This window comes from Pipistrellus hanaki, assembly GCF_964339955.1.
Source record: "Pipistrellus hanaki genome assembly, chromosome: 8".
Classification (NCBI taxonomy): Eukaryota; Metazoa; Chordata; class Mammalia; order Chiroptera; family Vespertilionidae; genus Pipistrellus; species Pipistrellus hanaki.
The window spans coordinates 53738298-53765398 of record NC_140510.1 but is presented as its reverse complement, the minus strand read 5'-3'; the positions used below and the strand labels follow the sequence as shown (position 1 = coordinate 53765398).

At 59.0% G+C, this 27101-nt stretch overlaps 3 protein-coding genes across 3 annotated transcripts; 2 read left to right on the top strand and 1 right to left on the bottom strand.

Annotated features, from left to right (window-relative positions):
* Positions 1-5353: 5353 nt before the first annotated feature.
* Positions 5354-6238, bottom strand: LOC311626716 (peroxiredoxin-1-like). Its single transcript, XM_084892477.1, has one exon. The coding sequence runs from the start codon at positions 6174-6176 to the stop codon at positions 5577-5579; it is 600 nt and encodes a 199-aa protein (XP_084748603.1). The 5' UTR covers positions 6177-6238; the 3' UTR covers positions 5354-5576.
* A 614-nt stretch (positions 6239-6852) lies between these two features.
* Positions 6853-17968, top strand: GAL3ST2 (galactose-3-O-sulfotransferase 2; the record flags this gene model as incomplete). The annotated part of the gene is made up of 4 exons (XM_084893083.1): positions 6853-6884; positions 13822-13911; positions 15454-15718; positions 17138-17968. The coding sequence occupies 4 exons, from the start codon at positions 6853-6855 to the stop codon at positions 17966-17968; spliced, it is 1218 nt and encodes a 405-aa protein (XP_084749209.1).
* A 5766-nt stretch (positions 17969-23734) lies between these two features.
* NEU4 (neuraminidase 4) lies at positions 23735-26830 on the top strand. Its single transcript, XM_084892615.1, has 3 exons — positions 23735-24049; positions 24165-24420; positions 25356-26830. Exons 1-3 carry the CDS (start codon positions 23849-23851, stop codon positions 26348-26350), a joined length of 1452 nt encoding a protein of 483 aa, XP_084748741.1. The 5' UTR covers positions 23735-23848; the 3' UTR covers positions 26351-26830.
* Positions 26831-27101: the final 271 nt, after the last annotated feature.

Here is a 27101-nt window from a genome sequence, read left to right as displayed (position 1 = left end):
AAGCTGGTGGAGTGCCCATCAAACAGCGCACTGTCCAGGCCACACCACACACGAAGCACCACGTGGAAAGGCAGCCTCTCCTGATTTTTTTCCATCTGGTCCAGGGGAGCAGTCGGGAATGTCTGCAAAGCAAAACCTGCCTTCCAGGCCTCGAGCCCTGGACCCCGAGCTCCTGGGGTGGAGAGAAAACTCCCCTCTGCAAGCTGCTTCTGCTGATGGCAGTCTCAAGTGTGGTGGCCATTGTGTTTGGATAAGGAAAAGCTTATGATTTTTGCTTTAAAACTTGTAAACTGCAATGTGAGAAGAGGTTATGTAAGGGGCCCCCAGGGAGGCATCCGCCTGGAGCGGGGCCCAGGGGAGGGGCGAGGAAGCCCCAGCCAGAGGGCAAGCGAAGGAGAGGGTGAGTCCGTGGTCTCAGACCCAGGAGCAGGGTGGGGGAGTGAGGGGGTCAAGGAGTCTGCCCCTCAACCCTGCGATGTGGCTGGGGATGGGCAGCCCCACGCAGGTCTGCAGGGAGCATTCTCTGAGAATAGCAGTCTTCCTGTTAGCTCAGGCCTCAGGGTGTTCCATGATCGTGGGCTTAGAGGCTTCAGGGGGAGAGTCTGGGTCTTGTGGCCCCAGGATGCTGCTCTATGGAATGGGGGAGATGACAGGTCACAGCGCAATGTGCCTGACCCCTCACCTCAACCCCACTGACAGGTTACAGACCTCACAGTGGACGCAGTCCCAGGCGACCTTACCATCTCTCGGACCCCCATGAGAACTAGCTTCACCCTCCGCCCCCATCCCTACCCAGGAAGCCACCATCCGCAGCTGGAGGTCCCTCAGACTTAGGGGACTTAAGGGCCTGGGGCAGAACAGGCTCCTCAGGGACCCATGATGGTGGGAACAACTGAGTCACAGAAGTTTCTGGAACAGCTCCTGGAGCAGGGGTGCATGGAAAAGGGGCTTCCTGGACGGGGCCCTGTAAGGCCTGGCTCCCGGCTCCCCTCCCCACTGGCTCTGGTCCCGACGTGCAAATAGGTGTTCTGGGGACGTGGCTGGGAAGTCAGATGACGTGCCCTTGTTTGTGGGCGGGGTTTGCAGCAGCCATTAGCCCTCTGAGAGGGGGATGGGTCTTAGTGGGTCCCATAGAGGGTCTGAGGGTGACATGGGAGGGTGGGACATTGGACTTGGTGACTCACATTCCAGCTTACTGGTCTGAGGCAGGGGGCTGGGCTCTGGCCCTCGTCCTGACTCAGGCCTTGGGGTCAGTTCATGTGCTCCGGTCAAAGCCAGGGCCCGGAGGGGCTGCTGCCTGAGGGGTCCTCTGTGGCATACAGCCAGCTGGCAGTCCTGGTGCTCACTCCCCTGGCAAGGAGGGTGCACTCCTGATTCTGTGTATGGGAGCCCCTCCCGCCCGTAGTCCTGCCCGCCCCTTGCTTCTGGCTACCCCCACCCAGGGGAGGAGGAAACACGTGGCCTGGCCGGCCTCCCCTCACGCGTTGGGTCTGCCCCAAAGGCCATCCATTCACACAGGGTCCAGAGGTGTGAGCGTGGCGGCTGGAGGCAGCCCTGCACAGGAGGCAGGTGGCAGAGTGGGCTTGGCGGTGACCCTTCCTCTGATGGGGCCCTTCCAGCAGGGGTGCCACCTGCCCCCAGACTTCATGGTGGTTTCTCTGCTCCTACACCTCTGACCTGCTCTCATGGGGCTCCAGCCAGGTCCCACCAGTCACAGGGGGCCTCCCTCCTTCCCCAGGCACCTGGGTGGCTAACCTCGAAAATCCGCACCACGGGCTTTGTCTGAGCTGGGTGGCAGCCAAGGGCTCCGGGCCTCTGGCTTCAGCTCACACTTCCTGCCTGGATGCCGGAGCTGGGACCCAACTGGAGTGGAGTGTCCCTGGGCCCTCGCGCCTGCAAGGGGTCAGAGTGGTGGTGACGCCTGAGGTGTGGGCGGCTGGGTGGAAAGAGGACGTTCCCTTTAAAGGAAGAGCAAGGCAGCCCCCAGACCTTCACGGAGAGAGGAATGTGGGGGCAAGGAGTGTCCAGGTGGAGAGCTGCACCATGACCTCGGGGTATAGACGGAGGGAAGCAGGGACAATGGGCCTCCCACCACAGTCAGATGCTCTGGGTGAGGGAGGTGGGGCTGTGCACCCACCAAGGGTCTTTGAGGCCAGGAAGGCCAGGCCTGAGCATCTCCTGGAGCCTGTGTCCACATGGCCCTCCGGACCCCCCTGTGGCGGGTGACACAGCTGTCCTCCATCTGTATGACACCCAGGCCTGGATGCATCGAAGGTGAGTGCTGTCTCCGCCCTACATGCAGGGTTGATCCCCTCCCCGCAGGGCAGTGGACTTGGCACAGGGAGACACCAGCCTCACAGGCACCTCTGTGCGGGCTACGCAGAAAGCTCTTCCCTCTGTTCTAACACCAAGCCCACCAACCTCTGCAGGGATCTCAGGCCACCCAAGGGCCCCTTTTGACCCTTCCTCTCCCTATTCCCTCCCCAGACTTGGAGGGTCAGAGGAGGGGCATTGGAGCCAACGAGACCTCCCAGTTTGGGGGGAGGGGAGGAAGTGAGGTTCAGGAGGTCCAAGGTGGGCTCTTGATGGGGATAGAAGGACAGGCAGGGGATGACACGGCTCCTGGTCCTCCATTCCTTGCCTCCTCCAGCCTCAACTCTGGGGTGTGGGTGAGGAGGGGGCTCAGGTGAAGGACCCAGCCAGCTGGTACTTCAGAGTCAGTGAGCCAGGTCCCCTGGGTGCACAGTCACCCTCAGTCGGACTGGCCAGGAGAGACGTGTGTTCTCATTGGTACAAACCAGGCTGCACATGGCTGCTCCCCAGCCCTGGTCTCCATGGGGCACCCTTTGCTCAGGACAATGGAAGGCCAAGTCCCTGCAGCCTACCCCGGGCACCCAGCTCCCTTCCCTGCCTTCTAGGTTTGAAGTCAGTTCCTCTCCTGGAGCCCTAGCCGTCCCCATCACTCTTTACCGGCTCCCCTTCCCCCACTGACCCTGTGGTCAGTCCTTGGTCCTCATCCACCTGACAGCTGACCCCCAACGCTCCCCCGTCAGCATCCTTAGCTGCTGCCTCCTCCTCTCCAGCCTCCAAACCTCCAACAGCTGAGGCTGAGCCCCTAACCCGGGCTCTCCCCTTCTGGCTGCTCCCATGGGCCCTCCTGGGGTCCCTTGGCTTTGGACACCAGGTGCTGAGGCTGCGGCCTCCATCCAGGCCTTGCCCTTGACCCGGCATTCCAGCTGCGGTCTTTCTCCACAGGCTCCACGCCCTGGGCCAGCCCATCACCAACTGTGCCGACACCTCAGGCCCTGTACCACCTGAGGGCTCGTGGCTCCGGGTTCCCCTGTTCCCTCGGGAGGGGGCCCTGGGGCGCTTCTCATAGGTGTTCACACAGCTGCCCTTCCTCTGGGGTTCCCTCCCCAAGTGTCCTGAGACTTTGACCCAGTGAGGTGTGGTCACTGTCTCTACACCAAGGTGTTGGGTTAGGGTTGGGGTTATATGAACACATGTGTCACAAAAGCAATAAAGTCTGAGGCCCCGGCAGGTGGAGATGGGGCCTTGGCACGTGGGTCCCGAGATGTCCCCACCTGTGGCACTTGTGGGCCCTCCCCCCCCACGCCCGGAACTCCCTCCCAGCTGTAAACGGGTGAACAGCTGGCTGCCCCGGGTCTGTTTATCTGTTAGAATGACTGTCCTTTCACCAGGCCAGTGCCCAGAGTGTGCCCCAATGAATCAGAGGAATGGCATTTCGAAGCATAATCCCGCAGTTTTCCCTAGCTCATTCGCCCCCCTGCGGCTCCCTGAGGAGCCAGGCTGGAGCCTGCGTGAGGCCCAGGGAGCGCTGCCCTGAGAAAGCAGTGGGAGCCCTGTGCCCTGGACCCTGGGGCTCTGCCTCGGGGAGGAGACGGGAGAGGTGGGCACCGTGGTGGGGCCTGCAGGAGGCAGCACCACTCAGACCGCCCTGGGCCTGGCCCCTCCTGCCCATCAGCGGGCCCTGCCCTGTCTCTCACCTGACCCACAGCTTCTTACAGAGGACCCCCCCCCCCCCCCAGGCGCCCTGTGGGATTGCTGACCCTGGCCTCACGTTTTTCCTGGGACCTCGGGCTTGGCCGTGTGGCTTCGCCGGCCTGTGGGAGGAGAACCTCCCTGCTATCCTCTGTGTAAAGAGCGTGTCCTGGCGGCTGCTCGAGCGCAGGGCAAACCCCACCGGAAACCGAACCTCGGGCAGACCGTGAGCCTGAGGAGCCACGCCTGCCGCTGGGCCTCCGAGGTTCTGGGTGGCTTGTCACGAGGCGTGAGTGTGGGGCTCGCTGGCTAAGGCACCGGCATCCTAACCTGCTGGCCAGGCGCAGTCTCCTTTGGTTTGTGCTGCTCGGATTCCTGGCCAGGTGGGTGCGGTCCGCGCACCGCCTGTTCTCTTTTCAACTCCCACCCCCGCTTTAGAAGCGAGGCCGGGGTGCTTGGCTCCAGCTCCTCTGAGGAGGGAGGCGGGGCCTCATGCTTCTCTTCACGCTCTTTCCCTTGAGGGCTGTCCTGGGGTGCAGACCCCGTGCCCTCTGAGCCACAGCCCCGGAGCTCTGTGTGTGTGCAGATGCCGGGCGGGGAAGGAGGCCCCGCCGTGGCGGCCTGTCCCACCAGCTGTGCAGTGTCCCCCTCCCCGAGCCTGGCCTCCTCCACACGGCTGTCTGTCCTGTCCGAGCCCCTCAAGGGGCCACGGGCTTTCTTCTTTTTCTTTTTTTTCTTTTTCTTTTTCTTTTAATTTCTTTATTGATTAAGGTATCACATATTTGTCCTCAACCCCCCATTCCAATCCCCCTTCCCTCATGCCCCCACCCCCCTTTTGTCCTCGACCACTGGTTAGGCTCATCTGTATGCACACAAGTCCTTTGGTTGATCTCTCCCTTTTATCCCCACCCTCCCTCTGAGGTCCAAGAGTCTGACCCATGGCTCCTTATCTCTGGGTCTGTTCTTCTTTTTCTATATATATTGATTTTTTTACAGAGAGGGATAGAGAGCTAGAAACATCGATGAGAGAGAATCATCATCAATCAGCTGCCTCCTGCACACTCCCCACTGGGGATGTGCCGGCAACCAAGGTACATGCCCCTGACTGGAATCGAACCCGGGACCTTCCAGTCTGCAGGCCGACGCTCTATCCACTGAGCCAAACCGGTTCTTGTTCATCAGTCTATGTTGTTTACCGGGCTTTTTTTTTTTTTTAATGGACTTTTGCACGCAGTCAGGTGCTATAAACATTTCCCCAGTCTGTTGTCTGTTGTTTGTCTTTTGAATGGGATTCATTTATTTCCTGAAGAAAGAAAGGAGCTTTTTTTTTCTTTTTCTTTTTTTTTTTCCCTCAGTTCAAGTTTAATAGAAACTACAAAAGATCAAAAGGTGATGTCCCACTACTGTTCACATGAGATAATTTCCTCCAGAGAAGTATGGCTGACCCTCCCCAAGCCCTACAGGAAAGGCCACATCTGGGCTAAGTCTAAGATCTTGTTTTAAGCATGACAATAGAAGAGAGGTTCTGTTCTCATGGCTGTACGTTGCTACATGACCCTATAATGACCCAGTGCTCACTTCTGCTTAGAGAAATATTCTTTGCTCTTCTGGACATCAGGCTTGATGGTGTCACTGCCAGGTTTCCAGCCAGCTGGGCACGCTTCCCCATGTTTGTCAGTGAACTGGAAAGCCCGAACTAGTCTCAGAGTCTCATCCACAGAGCGGCCAACAGGAAGGTCGTTCACAGTGATCTGGCGAAGGATACCTTTATCATCAATGATAACGAGGCCCCTGAATGAGATGCCTTCATCAGCCTTTAAGACCCCATAGTCCTGAGCAATGGTGCGCTTGGGATCTGACACCAAAGGAATGTTCATGGGTCCCAGTCCTCCTTGCTTCCTGGGTGTGTTGATCCATGCCAGGTGACAGAAGTGAGAATCCACAGAAGCACCAATCACTTGGCAGTTGAGTTTCTTAAATTCTTCTGCCCTATCACTGAAAGCAATGATCTCCGTGGGGCACACAAAGGTAAAGTCAAGAGGGTAAAAGAAGAACACCACATATTTTCCTTTGTAGTCAGCTAGGCTGATATCTTTGAACTGACCATCTGGCAAAACGGCTGTGGCTTTGAAGTTGGGGGCAGGTTGCCCGATTTTGGCATTTCCTGAAGACATCTTGCTATCAGCGGGCCGGAGGCAGAAATGGCAAACCCGGTCAGACAGGAAGAAGCATCCCGAAACGCAGAAAGGAGCTTTTATGCGGTAAAATTTACGAGTACTTTTTGTTGTGTTCCTAAGATGGTATCGTCATTGAAAAGTTTTTTCAGCCCAAGATATATACGAAATAGCAAATGTCCTCCTGGCATTAAGCACACTTTTAGGAAGAAAAGGAGAGGGAGAACAGCCCTTGAACTTGGTCACATAGTTCCCCTTTTCCTCCTCAACGATGTTGACTGTCTTTGCTTCACACTCAAGTATTTGCATCTCCTGAGTTCTGGATCCAGAGGCCCTGGAGGCTGCCCACAGCTCCCTCCAAGCCCACCCTAGGCCGGCTGAGGTGGGCAGGGAGAGCAGGTGAACGGCGAGGGGAGCCTGAAGGAGAGTCTGAGAAAGATAACAGCTCACATCGGTGCCCAGGGAAGGGCTGGTTCTTCCTTTGGCCCAGAGATAACCCCTCCCATTGGGGTGAGGGTGGAGGGTGTGGCCTCATACCTGAGCTGGCAGGTGAGCTTCTCTGGGAATCAAATTCATACTCTGCAAGGGGCCACATGCAGCCTGTGGCCTGGGGCAGGCGCCGGCAGAGGGCCTGAACCCACCTGCCCTGCTGTGCCAGCTCCCAGGACCCGCCAGGATGCTGCTGACCCTGCAGGGCAGCATGCAGAGGTAAGGCGGGGAGTGTGGGGCGGACAACTGGGCCCTCCAGGAGAGACAAAGCACTTCTTTAATCCTCGGATATTCTGAGAACCTGGCAGAAGGGGATCATTCTGTGTTTGACTTAAAAAGGAAGTCGCGCGGTTGGGGGCTCTAACACTGCCCTGAATCCACCCCCAGGCTTGGGCCTCTGGGGGACAAGAGCCCAGGACTGAGGGGGAGATGAGGATTTGGGGTTTGGGGTGAAGGCCTGGGTGGGGGACTGCGAGGGGCCCAGACCTCCTGGCCCCAGCCTAGGCGTCACCTTCCTGTGGCTGGGCCCTGTATTTGCGGTGACCTTCCATCCCCCTTCATGGCATTGGCAGTTACTGCATTTGCATTTGGGGACGCTTGCTGGAGGCCTGCATGTGCGAGAGGGAGTCCCTGCCAGCTTTGGGTGACACGTGGCTGTTCCCCTTTATAAGCAGAGGAGGCAGACTCTCGGACGCACTGAAGTTGGAGGGAGGCGGGCCTGGTCTGCAGATGCTTTGCATTTTACTTCTCTGCTTCATCCCACAAGCCTTTGGGGGATTCCAGCACCCCTGATGCCCTCCCCTCCACCTGTGCCCAGCCCTCGCTGTGGGCCCTGGGGGCTGGCAGAGATGCGGGAAGGTCCCAGTTGTCACCATTCTGTGAGGAGGAGGGAGATATGAAGGCTGGGGGTAGGGTCACTGTAGCTGGGGCCACGCTGGGTTTCTCTGGCTGCCCAGAGTCCTGTGCACAGGGCAGGCGAGGCGGCATGGAGAGCCCCAGGCCTGGGCTGTCTGGCTGCTCTGAGTGTCCCAGGCTCACGGGTTCAGACAAAGCGCCTGGAGGAAGGGGCTCCCAAGTCACTGCAGCCACAGAGCCCCCGTCCCCACAGGGACTGCTCAGTTCCCTTGAACTGTGCGAACGTTCGCAGGCCCCTCTCTCTTGGCCCAGCAAACGCTGTGCTTGTTTGTTGAGGGGCAGAGAGAGGGCAACCGTGGGCAGGGACCCCGGGGCCCGGGGCAGTCCGAGGAGCTGTGAGCAGAGCCGAGACTTTCTGGCCAGATGGGCTGTGGCGTCTCAGTGAGTCAGTCCCCTTGCCTGTGATGGACTTTGGCACAAACCCTCCTCAGTGACTTCAGGTCAGAATGGCACAGCATCACTTCCGGCACATTCTACTGGTCAAAGCGACATCCTTTCCTTCCCAATTCAGTGGCAGTGAAACGGGAGGCATCTTGAGGGGAGGGAGCAGTTAGGTGGGTTTTGGCGGGACAGCATCTGTGGCCGCATTTCTCCTCTGCCACTTCCTGCAGGTGGTGACAACGTGGCCTGCTTTTTTCTTCTGGATGAAGTCCCGGGTGCAGGGTGACCCACACTCCTCTCCTCTGTGATTTGGGGGGTGTTCAGTTTGTAATGCCTGGCACCCCATCACTTTCTTTAAAAATAATTTCTACTTGATTTTAGAGAGGAAGGGAAGGGGGGAGAGAAATAGAAATATCAGTGATGAGAGAGAATCATTGATTAGCTGCCTCCTTCATGCCCCTGCAACCTGGGCGTGTGTCCTGACGGCATTAACTGTGGCCTCCTGGCTCATAGGTGGACTCTCAACCACTGAGCCATGCTGGCCGGGGCCCTGTTTCTTTGATTTGGCCTATATATGGATGGCTCTGTGCTTTGAACTTGCTGGCCCAAGGTCCCCACTATGCATTGACCAGGTCTCCGGCCCCTGGCCTCCGGGAGCCTGTGCCGGCCTCACGCAGGTCTCTGTGGGGGTCCTGGAGGCTGGCTCCTCAGTGCTTTCTCTTAGCCCACTGAGTGGGGAAGGGGTCTAGGCCTCCTGTTCCCTGAGGATCAGCCTTTGCTGACAAGTGCTTGTGTGTGAGTGTGTTGTGTATGTGTATGTGAGTATGTGTATGTGTGAGTGTGTGCATGTATGTGTATGTGTGTGCAAATGTATGTGCATGTATGTGTGTGAGCGTGTGCGTGTATACATGTGTGAGTGTGTATGTGTGACTGTGTGTGAGTGTATGTGTATGCATGTGTGTATACATGTGTGTGAGTGTGTGCATGTATGTGTGTGAGTGTTTGCGTGTATACATGTGAGTGAGTGTGTGTGCGTGTGTGTGAGCGTGTGTGTGTGTAGGGACGCCCTGAGAAACTGTTCAGTCTCCTCCTAGCCCTTGCTAATTAAATGCTCTCTCTGCACTCACACCCTTCCAGCTGAAGTGCCATTGGGTTCCATGAGGACCAGGTGAAGGGACAATTGTTGGGTGGATGAGCAGTGACTGCTGCTAGGGGATAGCTTTATCTGATGGTTTGGATCCTACACGTGAGCTCTGTCTAGGTGGGGCCCTGCATTCGCTGAGGAAGAACTTGTTCTAAGAAAGCCCAGAGTCCGAGGCCAGAGGGAGAGCTTCTAGGCCATGTGTGTGTGGGGATGGCAGCGTCCCTTTCCAGTCCATTCTGCTTCCCTCCGGCTCTGGGGCCCTGACAAGAAAGAGAGGGTGGCACAGGCGACCGGGTGTGTGATTCTTCGACCTATAGTGCTGGATTTTGGGGGTGATTTGTAAGATCACCCCCCAAAAAAATTAGAGATTAGGCTGGGTATTGTTTTTCTAGATTCCAGCTAAAATTGGCTGACCGCTGAATGACGGTCAAACATTTGGTTCCATTTCCTTTTATAACCCCCCCAGAGGGCAAATGTTTGTCCATTTCTCATGAGCTGGTCAATGGGCCATTGTGAATCTTGCTCATATGCTGGCTGTCTTGACTGTTTATTGCTCACAGTTTTATATCTTTTATTGGTTGTTACCAGATGCCAGGAATTCCGCCTGAGTAACCTGGGAATGGCCTCACCTGGGGCGCGCACTGGTCAGCCCTCGGCTCACAGGGGCGTGGGCTTGGGCCTGTTCGCCTTACGCTCTCCCCGCTGGCCCCCCGTGGAACAGGACCAATGCCACATCCCGTTCTCAGTTCCAAATGCAGGGGGTTTGAGGCCCCTGAGCAACTCGGCCACCTCCAGAGGGAAGGGGCCACAGAGAAGTGTTTGTTCGAGAGGTGAATTCTTAGGGATCGAGGGGGCTCCTTCCAGCTACAGGCGCTTGGAAGCATGATTGCATGGTTTATACTTTTAACTATTTTTCATAACTTTCCTCACAATTATTGGCTTTTTTTTTTTTTTTTTTTTTTTTTTTTTTCAGCTGGAGTCATTTAAACAGTGTTAAAATTTTACTTTTTCAAACAGCTTTATTGAGCCGAGACCGGTTTGGCTCAATGGATAGAGTGTCGGCTTGGGGACTGAAGGGTCCCGGGTTTGATTCCAGTCAAGGGCATGTACCTTGGTTGCGGGCATATCCCCAGTAGGGGGTGTGCAAGAGGCAGCTGATGGATGACTCTCTCTCATCAATGTTTCTAACTATCTCTCTCCCTTCCTCTCTGTACAAAATCAATAAAATATATTTAAAACATTATGGGGGTCCCTGAAGATGAGAGAGAGCAAGATATAAAAAACATACTGAAAGAAATAGTGACAGAAAACTTCCCCCACCTGATGAAAGAATTAGACTTACAAGTCCAGGAAGCACACAGAACTCCAAACAAAAGGAATCCAAAGAGGACCACACCAAGGCACATCATAATTAAAATTCCAAGAGCAAAGGACAAAGAGAGAATATTAAAAGCAAGTTACCTATAAAGGAGCACCTATACGATTGTCAGCTGATTTCTCAACAGAAACCATGCAGGCCAGAAGGGAATGGCAAGAAATATTCAAGGTGATGAATAGTAAGAACCTACAGCCAAACATAATCTATCCAGCAAAGCTATCATTCAGAATCGAAGGTCAGATAAAGAGCTTCACCAATAAAAAAAAGCTAAAGGAGTTCATCACCACCAAACCAGAATTATATGAATTGCTGAAGGGGGTTCTTTCGGAAGAGAAAGAAAATAAAGATAAAAATTATGAACAACAAATACGTAACTATCAAAGTGAATCTAAAAACCAAGGGAATTTAAAAACATCTGATGAACAATATTAACTGTTGAATATAATAGAATCAGAGGTATGGAAGGGGAGTGAACTGACGATTCTCGGGGAAAGCGGGAGATGGGGATGTGGGAAGAGACTGAACATAAACTGTGCACCTATGGATGAGGACAATGGGGGGTGGGGAAAGGGCAGAGGGTGGGGTGGGAACCTGGTGGAGGAGAGCAATGGTGGTGGTGGGGGGAAGGAACATTTGTAATAATATGAACAATAAAAATTTATTTAAAAAAATTAAAAAAAAATATTTAAAACAAACAAACAAACAAACAAACAAAAAGCTTTATTGACATGTAATTCACATACCAAGCCATTCATCCATTTAGCCTCGTGCCACCACTGGGCTCTTGTTAGAGATCAACCATCTGTGCATCTATAAGGAGTCGCTAAACCGCAGTATTTGGGGGAGGGAGTTTTATGGTAGAACAAAAGGTCGGCTGGAGGGTACCATAAGGGAGACCTGCCTGGCAGGCGTCCCAGCAGGGGTTAGACCCGGCCGGTGGCAGGGGACAGCACACCGCTTCCCTGGGAGGGCCTCAGGAGTTCAGTGGGGATGACTGGAGCACAGGGCCCCCGTTGCTCTGGGACCACAGTATGGCCTTCTAGAAGGGCGACCCTTTGGGGTTTGGAAACTTGTCCCTTCTCACTCTGGTGCAGACTATGGTTCCCCCAGATCCGTGCACCTCACTGGGGCCCTGCTTCTCCTAAGCCCCCCAGCTGCTTCTCCTGGTCACTCCCCTTTCTGCGTCTCAAGGGGTCCCTGTGCTGCTGCCCACAGACCACTGCTGACTTGGGCGCCCTTCCCTATTGGGCCCCACTCACTGCTGTTCTATCACTTATTTTAAAAAATTAAAAGAAAAAAAAAAAAATATATATATATATATATATATATATATATATATATATATATATATATTTCAGAGAGGGAGAGATAGAAACATCAATAATGAGAATCATTGATTGGCTGCCTCCTACACGCCCCCTACTGGGGATCGAGCCCTCAACCCGGGCATGGCCCTTGACCGGAATCGAACCCAGGGCCCTTCAGTCCACAGGCCAATGCCCTCTCCATTGAGCCAAACCAGCTAGGGATATCACTTTCCCCCTCACATTTATTTATTTATTTATTTATTTATTTTGCATTTAACCATGCAATATGCAAACTAAATCTGTTATCAGGTTGTAGATATAAGATAATTAGCCATTTATATACAACAAATATTAATATTTCAAGAAATATGATTTTAAATATAATAATATTATATCACTTATTTTAAAAAATATTTTTATTGATTTCAGACAGGAAGAGCAGAGAGATAGAAACATCAGTGATTAGAGAGAATCATTGATTGGCTGCCTCCTGCACACCCCACATTGAGGATTGAGCCCACAACCCAGGCATGTGTCCTGATTGGGAATCGAACTGTGACCTCCTGGTTCATAGGTCGACGCTCAACCACTGAGCCATGTCAGCGGACTGTTCTATCACTTATTAAGGATAAGCTACTCCCACCTGTCATAAGGACTGGGGGAGCATCAGGGAGAGAATGACTCGGAGAACAAGGCAGAAGTGAGGGAGGGAAAAGCTTATCTAGCGTCCGTGTGTGTGCATTGTGTGCAATGTGTGTGCAGCACGTGCAGTGTTGATAGTGTCCATACTGTGTGCACTGTGTGTGCAGTGTCCTCAGTGTGTGCACTGTATGTGCTTTGTCTGTGCAGTGCCCACACTGTGTGCAGGGTGTGCAGTGTCCTCAGTGTGTGCACTGTATGTGCTTAGTCTGTGCAGTGCCCACACTGTGTGCAGGGTGTGCAGTGTGCTCAGTGTGTGCACTGTTTGTGCTTTGTCTGTGGAGTGCCCACAGTGTGCTCAGTGCACGCAGAGTGTCAAGTGTCTGCAGCGTGCACACTTCCCTTCCCGGCGAACCCTCAGGGTCTCTGGCATCCACCTGCGCTTGTCCCTCCCCACGTGGTGCCGCGGGGTCCTGACCTGGCTCTTTCCACTGGACATGCTCTGCTGGGTGAGCCTGGGCTCTTCCGGCTCCGGGAGCTCCCCCACCTGCCCGTGTGGAAGGCGAGGTGCTGTGCGGGTGGGCGGGGCGGTGTGGCTGCTGATGAATGTGTCTCTGGGCACAAGCCTCTTCCCCAGCGAGTGGCCTCAGGCGAGACATGTGATCTTCCTGAGCCCGTGGGTACCAGCGACCCCCTGGGACTCCGCGGGGGGGAGCAGGTCAGGTGTCAGGGGACTCGGTGACTCCAGGACAAATCCTTGCACGTGTCCTCTCTGGACAAAGGCTCTGTGCGCTTTAACTCAAAGGTCCTGAGAGGTGGTGTCCATCACAACAAGGGGGCGCCCTGTCCTAGCCCATCTCTCCCCTGATCTGGTCACAGTGCCTCCCTCGGGCGTCCCGGCCCGGGGACTATTGCCTGAACCCCACCTGCTGAGTTCCTGGGGAGCCTCTGAGTGTCCTCTTTTGTGGGGCTTCTCCCCGTCTGTGTGTGTATGTGTGTGGGGGCCGGAATGCCAGGATGTGCCCCTGGGGTGTGAGTTCAGGGGTCTCAGTCAGGCCAGTCTCCAGGGACCCCTGACCTGCTCTCACCTCCACCTGTCAGACTCCTGCCCACTTCCCGGAGAATGGGTCTGCCTCTTGGCTTTGGGCAGTGGGGAGTGTGGCAGGGGGCCACAGGGGCGTGGAGTCTGATGATCCATCCACCCAGGGCCCGGCAGGCCGGCACACAGTACAGGAGCCCAGCCTGTGGTACATGGGAGGCACAGGGTATAGCCACTGAGGGCTCAACAGGAGCTGTTACATGGGTGATGCTGAGCTGAGGTGGGTGGGGTGGGTGGCACCGTACCCCTGACTGTGGCTCCTGTACCCCTGACTGTGGCTCCCCTGTCCACAGGTGCTTCTGGACCCTCCTCCTCCTGACCCTGACCCTGACCCTGCTCCTGCTGGTGTGCCGCCTGCATGCGGACATGGAAATGCTCACACCGTGAGTGCTGCTCCCTCCCGGACCAGCACAGGGCCCCGGCCTGCCTTTCTCCAAGCACTGGCCAGTGACCGGGCAGGTCACACCTCCCAGATGGCCTGGCCCATTAACTTTTGGGACCCATTAGCTGCTGCTGCTTCTTCTTCTTCTTCTTCTTCTTCTTCTTCTTCTTCTTCTTCTTCTTTATATCCTTGGGTAAGGACTTATTTTTTTTTTTTTAATATATTTTACTGATTTTTTACAGAGAGGAAGGGAGAGAGGGATAGAGAGCTAGAAACATCGATGAGAGAGAAACATCGACCAGCTGCCTCCTGCACACCCCCTACTGGGGATGTGCCCGCAACCAAGGTACATGCTCTGACCGGAATCGAACCCGGGACCTTTTAGTCCACTGAGCCAAACCGGTGTCGGCCCCATTAGCTTCTTGAGGCCCTCCCAATGAGTCCTCTGGGTAGTGAGGAGAACTCTGGGAGGGTGGGGCCTGGGCCTGGGCTGGGGATGTGTTGGGGAGAGCTGCTGTGTGCAAAGGGTGACCAGGTGCTGGAGGCAGGGCTCGGGCCTAGATTTGGGGAGATCAGGACCCTGCTCCCTGCCTGTCAGTGGGATGTCCTCTGTGAAGCTCAGGGCCCCCGGGGACGGCCACACAGGCCCAGCACTTTAGCCTGGCTGCTGGGAGTGTTTTGTGGCCCCAGGTCACTCCCCCTGTCCCTGCCGCCAACTTTGGCTGGATCTCCTTGGGAAAAGGGGAAATGCCAGAGTCCCTGGGTCTCTTTGCCACCCCCACCTCCTCACTGTCCCCAGGGCCAGTGCAGGCCTCCTGACCCTGCCTCCCTCCCCCTCTTACTGGCCCTGCTTATGGCCTTGCTGCTCCAGGCTGGAGTCCATCACCGCTGGGGGCACCAGCCTCCACTCTTTTTTTTTTCCCTAATATATTTTATTGATTTTTTTTTTTTTTTTTTTTACAGAGAGGAAGGGAGAGAGATAGAGCTAGAAACGTCGATGAGAGAGAAACATCGACCAGCTGCCTCCTGCACACCCCCTACCGGGGATGTGCCCGCAACCAATGTACATGCTCCTGACCGGAATCGAACCTGGGACCCTTCAGTCCGCAGACAGATGCTCTACCACTGAGCCAAACCGGTTTCGGCCAGCCTCCACTCTTGCCCTGTGGTCAGGCTGGCCCATCCTGATATGAAGAGTCAGCCAAGAAATGCCAGACACGTGGCCCAGGCCACAGGGCCAGCACCATGTCAGGTGCCCCAGGAGCCAGACAAGAAGTTGGGGGGCCCAGAGGGGAGCCAGCGTCTAGGGGTCCAGCCTGCAGTGCACGAGGGTCAGGCGATGCAGCCACCTAGGGAGAATCGTGTTTGTGCCAGTGGGACCTTGGGGGCTTCAGGGTTGGGGGGTCTCTAGGTTAGAGGGACCACAGTGATGCAGCTGGGAGTGTGCTGGGTTGGGGTCTCTCCCAGTGGGGACTTCCGGTTGGGGTGCCCGGGGGTGGGGGGAGCAGCGTCCCTCACTGATGGCAGCACACTGTCCTCCCAGCCTGCTCGGCGGCCAGACGGAGGAGCCGCCCGTCACCAACATCATGTTTCTCAAGACGCACAAGACGGCCAGCAGCACGGTGCTCAACATCCTCTACCGGTTCGCCGAGACGCACCACCTGTCGGTGGCGCTGCCGGCCGGCGCGCGCTTCCACCTGGGCTACCCCTGGCTCTTCGTGACGCGCTACGTGGAGGGCGTGAGGCAGGACGGCCCGCAGCCGCACTTCAACATCATGTGCAACCACCTGAGGTTTAACCTGCCCGAGGTGGGGCTGGGGTGCCCGCTGCGGGGGGAGGCGGGGCGGGGCGGAGGGGCAGGCCTCGGCCTGGCCACGGGAGAGGCTGCGGGTGTGTGCGGGGCCCTGGCTGGAGGGGCTCCAACCCCCACTTCTCTTGGCCTGCGATCGCTCTGGGAATCAGGCGGGGGGCCTCACAGCCTGCCGCCCTCTCCTCCTTCTCCAGATTCCTCTTGTTCCCACACCGCGCAGTCTTCCCACCCCCAGGACCTTTGCATGTGCCGCCCCGCTCTTGTGGGCCATTTGGGTCTCAGATTCTTAGAGATCATCTCCTCCTGGGAGCTTCCCTGACTTCCCTCCCAGGAGAAGAGGGGGGCGTGGAGGGAGTTTGGGGGAAGGGCAGGGCCAAGCTCCAGTGTTTTAGGATCATTCTGGACACTCGTGCAAAGTGGCAGTCAAGGGAGCAAGGTGGCGATGACAGGATGCAGGGAAGCCGGTGGGAGAGGTGGTGGGCAGGATCAGGTGTGCAGTGGGAGTGGGGATGGGGGTGAGGGTAGGGAGTTGGGGGTGAGGGTGTGCAGTGGGGGTGAGGGTGGGGAGTTGGGGGTGAGGGTGGGCAGTGGGGGTGAGGGTGGGGAGTTGGGGAGTTAGGGATGGGGGTGGGCATTGGGGGTGAGGGTGGGCAGTGGGGGTGGGGGTATGCAGTGGGGGTGGGGGTGGGGGTGAGGGTGGGCAGTGGGGGTGGGGGTGGGGAGTTGGGGGTGAGGGTGGGCAGTGGGGGTGGGGGTGGGCAGTGGGGGTGAGGATGGGGAGTTGGGGGTTGGGGTGGGCAGTGGGGGTGGGGGTGGAGAGTGGAGGGGGAGGGTGGGGAGTTGGGGGTGGGGGTGGGCAGTGGGGGTGGGGGTGGAGAGTGGAGGGGGAGGGTGGGGAGTTGGGGGTGGGGGTGGGCAGTGGGGGTGGGGGTGGGGAGTTGGGGGTTGGGGTGGGCAGTGGGGGTGGGGGTGGAGAGTGGAGGGGGGAGGGGGGAGTGGGGGTGGGGGTGGGCAGTGGGGGTGGCGGTGGGGAGTTGGGGGTTGGGGTGGGCAGTGGGGGTGGGGGTGGGCAGTGGGGGTGGGGAGTGGGGGTGGGGGTGGGGAGTTGGGGGTTGGGGTGGGCAGTGGGGGTGGGGGTGGGCAGTGGGGGTGGGGGTGGGCAGTGGGGGTGGGGAGTGGGGGTGGGGGTGGGGAGTTGGGGGTTGGGGTGGGCAGTGGGGGTGGGGGTGGGGAGTGGGGGTTGGGGTGGGCAGTGGGGGTGGGGGTGGAGAGTGGAGGGGGGAGGGTGGGGGTGGGGGTGGGCAGTGGGGGTGAGGGTGGGGAGTGGGAGTAGGGGTGGAGGGGGGAGCGCACCTGCCCCCAGAGCTTCTGGGGGAAGCCGGAGCGTCACCACAGCCCTCGTTCTGTCTCCGCACAGGTGCAGAAGGTGATGCCCAACGACACCCTGTACTTTTCCATCCTCAGAAACCCCGTCTTCCAGCTGGAGTCCTCCTTCACCTACTACAGGGACTCCGCGCCCGCCTTCCGGGCCGCCCCGAGCCTGGACGCCTTCCTGGCGGCCCCGCACGCCTACTACAACGAGACCCTGGACCTGCGCAACGCCTGCGCCCGCAACCACATGTGGTTCGACCTGGGCTTCGACCCCAACGCGCCGGCGGAGGAGGACTACGTGCGCGCGCGCCTGGCCGAGGCGGAGCGGCGCTTCCCGCTGGTGCTCATCGCCGAGCACTTCGACGAGTCCATGGTGCTGCTGCGGCGCCGGCTGCGCTGGCGGCTGGACGACGTGGTCTCCTTCAAGGTCAACTCGCGCAGCCCGGGCACCGTCACCCGCCTGACGCCCGAGGGCCAGGAGCGCGCCAAGCGCTGGTGCGCCCTGGACTGGCGCCTCTACCGCCACTTCAACCGCACCTTCTGGGCCGCGCTGCGCGCCGAGCTGGGCCCGCGCCGGCTGCGCGCGGAGGTGGAGGGGCTGCGGGCGCGGCGGCGGGAGCTGGCCGCCCTGTGCCTGCAGGACAGCGCGCCCAAGAACAGGGCGGAGATCACCGACCTGCGGCTGCAGCCCTTCCAGTCCGGGCAGGCCGACATCATGGGCTACAACCTCAGGCCCGGCTTGGACAACGAGACGCTGCGCATGTGCCAGAGGATGGTCATGCCCGAGCTCCAGTACATGGCGCACTTGTACTCCCTGCAGTTCCCCGAAAAGCCGCCCAAGGTCATCCCCTTCCTGAAGCAGAGCCCCTTCGGGTGATGCCCGTCCCTGCGCTGTGTGTGGGGAGCCCTGGGCCGGCCTCAGGCTCCTGGCTGGGCCCCTGGGATGACAGCCCCCGCCCGCCCCCAGGATCCAGGGAGGAGGACTTCTGCAGGAGGAGCTCCTGTGGGGCGCAGAAGAGAGCCTGTTTGTGGTTCGTGGGGAGGGCCTGAGGGCGCCCTGCCTGGCAGGACAGGATTCCTGGCTGCTCGGGGGTCAGTGTCATATGCCCTGCGCCCCTCAAAACACGCCGTGCCCGGAGCGCTGGAGGAATAGCTCCTCTCACAGCTCTGCCCGGGGGCTCAGCCTGGCCTGCCTGCCCGGTTCCCCTCAGGGCCTCCAGCTCAGAGGACCTGCAATGATGGGTACTCCTGTGTGTCCACACTTTTCAGGTGAATCAGCCCCCCCCCCCCCAAAAGAGAGAGAGAGAGAGAGAGAGAGAGAGAGAGAGAGAGAGAGAGAGAGAGAGAGATCAGAATAGGAGGCAGCAGCTCTGGAACACTGGGAACAGAGGACGTGGCCAGTGCCTTCTTGCCGGAACCCAAACCTAACGTTGTCACTAGTAATAAAATGTAAAAAGAGCTAGCCAACCTTGATGGCTCTGAATGGTCAGAGCTATTGCAATATTAACTCATTGCCTAGTTGAGATAGTGGTGGTTGAGGCAACTTTAATTTGTTAATCATATGTAAATGTAAATTCTTGTTGATTTTCTGTTGTTGGAACTTCCCACCTAAGAGATGTCTTTGTCTCAGAATCTCAACAAAAGGAATGGTAAAAGCCAGAGAGGGGTTAGTCTTCCCACTAGAGGTGGACTTCCCACCTGGCCCCCATTCTCCCAAATGAACTCTTTTTCAGTCTCTTCATTTCAGTGTGCGGCCTTCTCCAGGAACCGGACCCTACGTGGGCCCTGAACTACGCGGGTCGCGTTAAGGGATCCCACACCTTCGCCCAGGAGGGGAAAACTTTTTCAAAGAGATTTTAACCCACAGAGCAGGGCAAACAAGAGCTTTCTTGGTACCATGGCTCCTGTTAGGGGGACACTCCACCCGGCGCTGCACCATGTGACGTCAGCTCTTTCGGGAAGCCCGGCCCAGTTAAGACAGGTCAGTAAGCCAGGGAAAGTAGAACAGGAACCTAGCAGTTTACAACCAGCTAGTAAATCCAAAATCCTATATTCTATAACCAACGGCAACTAAGAGTAAATGGTTTGCACTTCTTCCTAACCAGAGGTATACAGCTTAAATGACTCCCTAGAATAGGGGTGTCGAACTCAATCAGAGAAGGGGCCAAAATCTAAAATCCAGCCTAAATCGCGGGCCGAATGGTTTACTGAACAGTCATAAACTGACAATGTCATAAACTGACAGCGGAGTGCAGTGATGACAGCGCGGTGCGGGCCACATTGCAAGGCCTGGCGGGCTGGATTTGGCCCGCGGGCCTTGTGTTTGACACATGTGCCCTAGAGAGATAGCAGAAATCCAGGTAGTACAGTGTGAACTTTCCTTCCTGGGAGCATGCCAAGCCTTATCCTTCCTCCTCTTTCCCCCCCACAGGCATGCACCTCCTAAACTCTGAGGGTCCCATGAGACTTGCAACCAGGGGAGCAATGGGCAGTGGCAGCTCATCCAGGGCTCACCCCCTGAACCCGCCTCCGAGGCCCCCTTGTCTCTGACTCCAGTGAGCCGACAGCTGCCTGGCCTTGGCTCACTTATTCCCCCTAAAGTCCCTGGAGAGCCAAAGCAGCTCCGCCTCGTCTCTCCCGCTGCTGCTGCTTCTACTCCAAGCCCTTCCTTGCTTCACTGTCCCCAGCGTTAATGAATGTCCTCTCAAAAAAATAAAAAGAAGAATGAGTTTTTGGTGAGATTAGAAGACATATTGCAGCAAATTTGAAAAGAAAAGACAATAGTTGGAAACAGAAAAAGTGACTTCCAAAACACTGACTAGAGATGGTGAAGAACAGGACAGTACAGAGCCAGAGCTGGGTCCCTCTCCCTAACCCAGAGGCCCCCCGGAATGCGGAGAAAGGGAATTAGATGCCAGATGAACAGCAAGGGGATGACAGGCGGCTCAGAAGGACAGTAAGAGCCACGGATAAGAAACTATCGTCAAATGAGAAAGACTGAGAAAGAATCCAGTGCCCTGAGCATCAGGCAGGCTCCCAAAGGAAGCAAGGCCCACATCGTGCGGCCCCAGGATACGGAGGAAAGCTGCTGCTTCTGAACCCCGAGCAGGCTGTAGGTTGTGTTGTGATGGGGTGGGGAGAGGAACCTCCACCTCGGCCACGTTCCATCCTCAGCGGCACAGAACCTTGACCTCTGAGCCACTATAGACATTCCATAGCATCTGCATATTCAACCCAAAAGGCCGAATATGCGGGCATCCTGTGCAGCTAGTGAGAGCTCGGAGCAAACTCTGCCTCCACCTCTTTTTGGTGTCAGGGGCTGCCTGCTGCAGGGGCATGTGCTTGTCTTAGGGGGAGTGGGGGATGGCCCCGGGGCTCATGGAAGCAGGCAGAGGTGACAGGCGCTCATCCCAGAAGCCTCACAGAATGGGCGGCAGTCTTCCTGGGGCCGTGCCTGTGCTGGAGGTGAGGGGCCGGGGCCGTCAGGAAGTGTCAGCAGCCCTCTCCTGGCCCACCGCTCCTCTCCACCTGGTGGCCTTGTAAACCCCCTCTGAGCACCTGAGGGGACACAGCAGGGCTGTCAGCTCCATGTGGACATCATGGGATGTCTTCATTTCCCCAGAGCCCATTTCTCTCTGGAACGATCCTTCACATTGGAGGGAGGGGCAGGAAAAGGAGGGGCGGGGCCAGGATGTCCCTGAGGAGGCCGGCCCCTCAGGGCCCTGACAGCACTCTCCCCGCGGTCCTGGCCCAGGCTGTGTCACCTGGGCAGCAGTCACCTGGGCAGTGATCGCCCACGCAGTGCCATCCACAAAGCCACCATGGGGACAGCAGTGGGGAGTGGTGAGGGTGAATGGGCCAGCTGCTGGGAGGGAGCCCTGGGAGGCAGTTGGTGCTGGGGAGGCAGTGGGAGGGGTGGGATGCTGGCCCGCCTGGTGGAAGCCAGGCCCCAAGCCATAGACATGGGGCTGGAGCCCAGGGAGGGCCCAAGCGGTTCCATCCTGGAGGCCAAGGGAAGGGCCATGGAGTGTTATGCAGTTTGAGGCACCTCTGCAGGAGACCGAGGGCAACTGTGACCCCCCAACCCCAAGTCCCCAGCACCCCAGGGTGGAGGCGGTCAGCCAGAAGAGAGGAGCCCTGTGTGGCCCCATCCTGACCCTGGCCCCCACCCCGAGTGCCCTTGTGTATCCCTTGATTGCTCTGCTGAACTACAGCCACACTGCTGGCGAGAGAGTCCTGGGTCTTTTTAAAAATATATATATTTTATTGATTTTTTACAGAGAGGAAGGGAGAGGGATAGAGAGTTAGAAACATTGATGAGAGAGAATCATCGACCAGCTGCCTCTTGCACTCCCCTCCCCCCGGGGATGTGCCCGCAACCAAGGTACATGCCCTTGACTGGATTCGAACCTGGGACCTTTCAGTTGCAGGCTGACACTCTATCCACTGAGCCAAACCGGTTTGGCAGTCCTGGGTCTTGACGCAGCCCTGGGACCAGGCCAGCTCCCGCCTCCCGCCCACACAGTGGGCCCTTGTCTCCACTCAGCTTGCTGGGTCCGAAGGCAGGCAGGCAGGCAGGCAGGCAGGCAGTCCTGTGCCCCCACCACAGCCGCTGTGCAGCTTCCTGCGGTGCCCGGTGAGTCCCTTCCCTGCTCCCAGCCTCCCAGGGCCGGGACCCTGCTCCTTCTGTCCTCTTTGGGCCAAGGGCCTTGGGCACGTGGATCCCCGGTGGGACAGTCTCCTGGCTCCAGGGGCAGGTGTGACTCCGAAGGGCCTGGGGATAGATTCCGGGGATGGGATGGATGCAGACCGGGGGTCCAGTCCGCAGGACCAGGTGGGCCTGTGGGTGTTGCTCCACCGGGCAGAGGGGTGTGAATAGAGCCATTGTCCGGACAGAGCATGGACTGGAGCCCCCGCGGGGGGGACAGAGCCAGGGCCCCTCTGCCTGATTTCTATGCCAAGAGTCGTGGCTCTTCCTGGGCGGCGCTTCAGCAGGTGCGCGGCCCAGCAGTGACAGGTGCAAAGGGTAATAGAGGTGCTGACTCAGAAGGGCGGTGTGGGTCGGATGACCTGTGCTGGCCCATGCTCCAGGGCGGAGCCCAGGCAGGACAGGCTGCAGGCAAGTCCAGGGTGAGCCTCGTCGAGGCAGAATAAGCCCCAACAACTTGCCCGGGATCCAAGGTCAGGGGACCAGGTTCTCTTGGGGGGTCCCATGGCCTCCCTGGGCCTCAGCTTCCCTTCTGCGATGTGCCGCCCCCAAGAAAGGCCCCTGGTGCGGGTGGACGGGCACCCAGACTTAAGGTCTGGCTCCAGCTGATGTGCAGATGTAGCCATCTAGTCAAGTCAAAGCCCCAGAACCTGCTGAACTGGCCGCGCTGGGAAGGGACAGCTCCTGGGAGGAGGCCTGGCACTCCCTCCTACAGTGGGGGCCTCCCCAGGACGTGGGGCTCTGGTCCGGGCAGGGATGCTCCCCGTGCTGGGCAGCCCTGTCCCGCTCTGGGCAGCCAGCAGACACACCAGCCGGTCTGGGGAGCCTCCCGCTCAGCCGCTCCATCCCCAGGCCAGGCGTGGGCCTGGCTGCCTGCTGTGCTGATGCCAGCTCGGTGGTCCCAGGCCCGGGGGAAGGAGCCAAGTGGAGAGAATGTCCTGCTGTATCCATTCAGCTCGGAGGGACATGTGACACCCACACCTGCTTCCTGCTTTCACGTTCAATACACTGGGCCTCAGTGCACAGACCAGAGTCCCCCCCTTAGTCCTCCCCGCCTCCCCGCGCCTGCCCCTGCCAACCTCCCATCTCCCGGGGCTCCTCTCTGCTGGGAGGGGCAGGGGCAGGACTGTAGGATGGTGGTCTCTCTGGCCTCCTTGGGGTCCCTCTCACTGCTCCTCTGGCCTACACCATTCCTAGGTCTCTGAGGCACGTGTGGGAGCTATTGGCGGCCCCTGTGGGTAGCGGTGGCTCTGTTGGACCTCCCAGGACCCCCAGCCTCTCTCAAGAGCCCAAGGGACAGGGTGGGGGATCACCTGACACCATAGATGTCCCTCTGAGGCCTGGAGTTCAGGCTCCTTCTCTGCAGACCTGCGGGGGCCACCTTGGTCAGCGGGTGATGCCCACCTCTCCTGGCTACTCCCCACAACCTCCTGCCCCTGGTGACCCTGCAGGTCTGAGAAGAGCGGTGGCAGCAGCTCGGGTGCCTGCCTCCCTCGGGTGTGTGGAATGTGCCTGTGGGTGTCTGTCTCCCACGCGTGTATCTGTGTGGGTGTCCGAGGGTGTGTGTGTGCATCTGCATGCCTCTCTGCTTCCTGTGTTAAGTCTCCCCCTGTTTTTTGTTGTTGTTTTTCTGACTGGTGTGCAGTTTCTGTGCCTCTCTGTTTGTGGGCATGCTCCCGAGGTTGGGGGCCCCTAGTTGGGGACACTAAACCCCTCCTTGTCCAAAACGTTGGGTCCCGATGGTGCACTTGGCTGGCCTCTGGGCGGGTGGTGCTGACCAGGCACACGGGTGTGTAGGGTGAGGGGGTTCTGGCGAGGCTCCCTGCTTTCCCTCTGTGGGCTATGTTGACAGCAGGAAGGGGCCAATTTGGGGTGCAGTGGCTGTGAAGAAGAGGTGGCGAAGAGGTGGCGGGGAGCCCGGGCCAGAGCGGTTGGAGGTGGGTGCAGGGAGGCGTCTGCACCTACAAAGCCCCTCGCCGCCATCGAACGGAGAGAGAGGGGCGTGCCTGGACCCTGGCCGCTGAGCCGCTGGCCCTGGGCCCGCAGGGCATGGGGACCCCCCGAGTCCCCACGCGGACCGTGCTCTTCCGGAGCGAGAGGAGCGGCCTGACCTACCGCGTGCCCGCGCTGCTGCCCGTGCCGCCCGGGCCCAGCCTGCTGGCCTTCGCGGAGCAGCGGCGCAGCCCCAGCGACGCGCACGCCCACCGCCTGGTGCAGAGGCGCGGCGCGCTGGCGGGGGGCTCCGTGCAGGTGAGTGGCCTTGCGGGGGCCGGGGAGGTGTCCTTACGGGGGGCGGGAGGCGGGGTGCCCGGTGCGGACAGGACACTGAGGCTGCCCCTCTCTCCCCCCTTCTCCCTCCCGGCAGTGGGGCGCCGCCCAAGTGCTGGACACTGCGGCCCTGGAGGAGCACCGGTCCATGAACCCCTGCCCCGTGCACGACGCGCGCACCGGCACCGTCTTCCTCTTCTTCGTGGCCGTCCGCGGCCAGACCCCCGAGGGCGCGCAGATCGCCACGGGCAGGAACGCCGCGCGCCTCTGCTGCGTGGCCAGCCGGGACGCCGGCCGCACCTGGGGCCGCGCGCGGGACCTCACGGCGGAGGCGGTGGGCGCCGCCGAGCGGGGTAGGCGCGGCCCGGGCTCACCTGGAGGCCTGCACCGGGCGGGGAGCTCCTCCGGCTGCTGCCCGGCCCCGCCCCCAGCCTAGGGACCATGGAGGCTCTGCCATCCTCCACCCCCGAGTCCACAAACAGGGTGTTGGTCACGCCAGAAAGAGCTGTGTCTTATTTTTTATTTATTTATTTATTTAATATATTTTATAGATTTTTTCCCCAGAGAGGAAGGGAGAGGGATAGAGAGCTAGAAACGTCAATGAGAGAGAAACATTGACCAGCTGCCTCCTGCTCATCCCCTGCCGGGGATGTGCCCGCACCCAAGGTACATGCCCTTGACTGGAATCGAACCTGGGACCTTCCAGTCCACAGGCTGACACTTCTAGCCACTGAGCCAAACCGGTTTCGGCAGAAGCTGTGTCTTGATCTGAGCCCCCAAACCCCAAGGCCTCCCTCCTTAACCGCTTCCTCCTCCTCCTCCTCCTCAGCGGCGGGTGGTTGCAGGCAGGTTGACCTTACCACTGCCTCAGGGGCCACCCCAACCCTGTCAGGGGGCGGCTCTGAGAGCTGGAGCTAGTCAAGGGCTGCCTGCTGGTGTGGGCCCCACCCCGGGGGCCTGGCCCCGGCTGGAGGGGCTCCCTGTCCTGAAGCTCCACGCCTGCCCCCCCCCCCCCACCCCTCAGCTGCCCCTGCGGGGACAGTGCTCGCACTGGCCGCCCGCTCACATGCTGGGAACCTGGCCCAGTGGCCTGCCTGGGCTCCCACGCGTGCTCGTGTTCCCGGGAGGCTTCAGCCCGGAGGATCAGGGTGGCTTGAAGGAGTGGAGGGCGGGGTCAACGGGTGGCTCCCTCACAAACCGCTCCCGAGTCCGCACTGCCCCCATCCTCCCCACCAGCTGGCGCTGTGCTGCCGCTCCCGAGGTGACCAGCAGCCCCTCCCGTCTGCAGACTGGGCCACGTTTGCCGTGGGCCCAGGCCACGGCATCCAGCTGGGCTCGGGCCGCCTGCTGGTGCCAGCCTACACCTACCATGTGGACCGGCGGGAGTGCTTCGGCAAGATCTGCAGGACCAGCCCCCACGCCTTCGCCTTCTACAGCGACGACCATGGCCAGACCTGGCACCACGGCGGCCTCCTGCCCAACCTGCGCTCGGGAGAGTGCCAGCTGGCTGTGGTGGACGGAGGCCAGGCGGCCAGTGTCCTCTACTGCAACGCCCGGAGCCCCCTGGGCAGCCGCGTGCAGGCCCTCAGCACAGACGAGGGCACCTCCTTCCTGCCGGGAGAGCTGGTGCCCACCCTGGCCGAGACTGCCCGGGGTTGCCAGGGCAGCATCCTGGGCTTCCCAGCCCCACCCTCTAAGAGGCCTGGCGATGAGGGATCATCAGTGGGCACCGGGAACACTCCCTTTCCTCCAAATCTCTGTCCTCGAGCCCAGGAATCCCCAGAGGAGGGGGCTGGGGACACCCTAAGGGGTGGGGGGCTGGGTGGGACAGAGAGATGTGGGGGCGGGACAGAGGGATCCGGGGACCCCAGCCCAGGGCCTGAGACCGGTGGGGACAGGAGGGCCTGGTCCCTGCAGCTCCCTAGGCTCCCTGCTGCCCTGCCTCAGAGCCCCACGTGGCTGCTGTATTCCCACCCAGCGGGGCGCAGGGCTCGGCTCCATATGGGTGTCCACCTGAGCAGGTCCCCCCTGGACTCCCACAGCTGGTCGGAGCCGTGGGTGATCTACCAGGGCCCCAGCGGCTACTCTGACCTGGCGTCCATCGGGCCCACGCCTGAGGGCGCCCTGACCTTCGCCTGTCTTTATGAGAGCGGAGTCAGGGTGTCCTACGAGGAGATCTCCTTCTGCATGTTCTCCCTGCGCGAGGTCCTAGAGAATGTGCCTCCGGGCCCCGGGCCCCCCGGCCTGGGGGGCAAGCCCCGGGAGCAGTGCTGGCCCTCCTGAAGGGCCTCTGGCCCCGCCTGGCAGGTGCGCCCAGGAGGAGTGGGGAGGGCAAGGGCCTGGATGGAGCTCTGGATGGAGACCTTCGGCTTCTTTATGGAGCGCCGGGAGGATAGGCCTTCATGAAGGACCCTGTGTAATGAAACAGAAGTTCCGTTTTAATATGTCAAGCAGGCCTGGGCCTTGAGAAGGGAGCTCACAGCTGGAAGCCAGGGGAGGTGGGCTCTCAGCCTTGTAGGGCTGTGGGTAAGGGTGACTGGGGACCCTTAGACTAGAACAAGGTGCTGCACTGTCCTGGTGCCTGTCTCTTTAATCTCACTCTGCTTTCTGGTTTCCGGACGGGAAATAAAGGTGTGCATTTATGTCCAGAGACGTTTCTCTTGAGTTCTTTCCCTGCCAAAGCCCTAGGGAGGGCACCCAGTTCTCTAGCTCATGCCTCTGACCACCAGCCCAACCTTGCTGCATCGACGGCTCCCTATCCCCACCCCACTGGCCAAACTCTCTGAGCCCCGGGGTGTCAGCGGTGGGGCCGGATGAGGACAGGAAAAGCAGGTCTCAGTATGGCAGCCCCCAGAGCTGTCTGGTCTGCACATGGGCTGCCCTGCGGGACTGCATTTCCCATTGGAGTGCAGCGAGCAGGGTCACCGCCCAGGACCTGCCCCCTGTTTCTTCATGGAAGCTCCTTTTTATTTCTTCTTCGTTTTTGGTTATAAAAATAAGATATGCTTGCCCTAGCCGGTTTGCTCAGTGGATA

Excerpts from the sequence above, each read along its gene's own strand:
- LOC311626716 (XM_084892477.1), bottom strand. The coding sequence starts at position 6,176 with ATGTCTTCAGGAAATGCCAAAATCGGGCAACCTGCCCCCAACTTCAAA.
- NEU4 (XM_084892615.1), top strand. The coding sequence starts at position 23,849 with ATGGGGACCCCCCGAGTCCCCACGCGGACCGTGCTCTTCCGGAGCGAG. Across the intron at positions 24,050-24,164 it reads TGGCGGGGGGCTCCGTGCAG|TGGGGCGCCGCCCAAGTGCT; the intron begins GTGAGTGGCCTT and ends CCCTCCCGGCAG. Across the intron at positions 24,421-25,355 it reads GGTGGGCGCCGCCGAGCGGG|ACTGGGCCACGTTTGCCGTG; the intron begins GTAGGCGCGGCC and ends TCCCGTCTGCAG.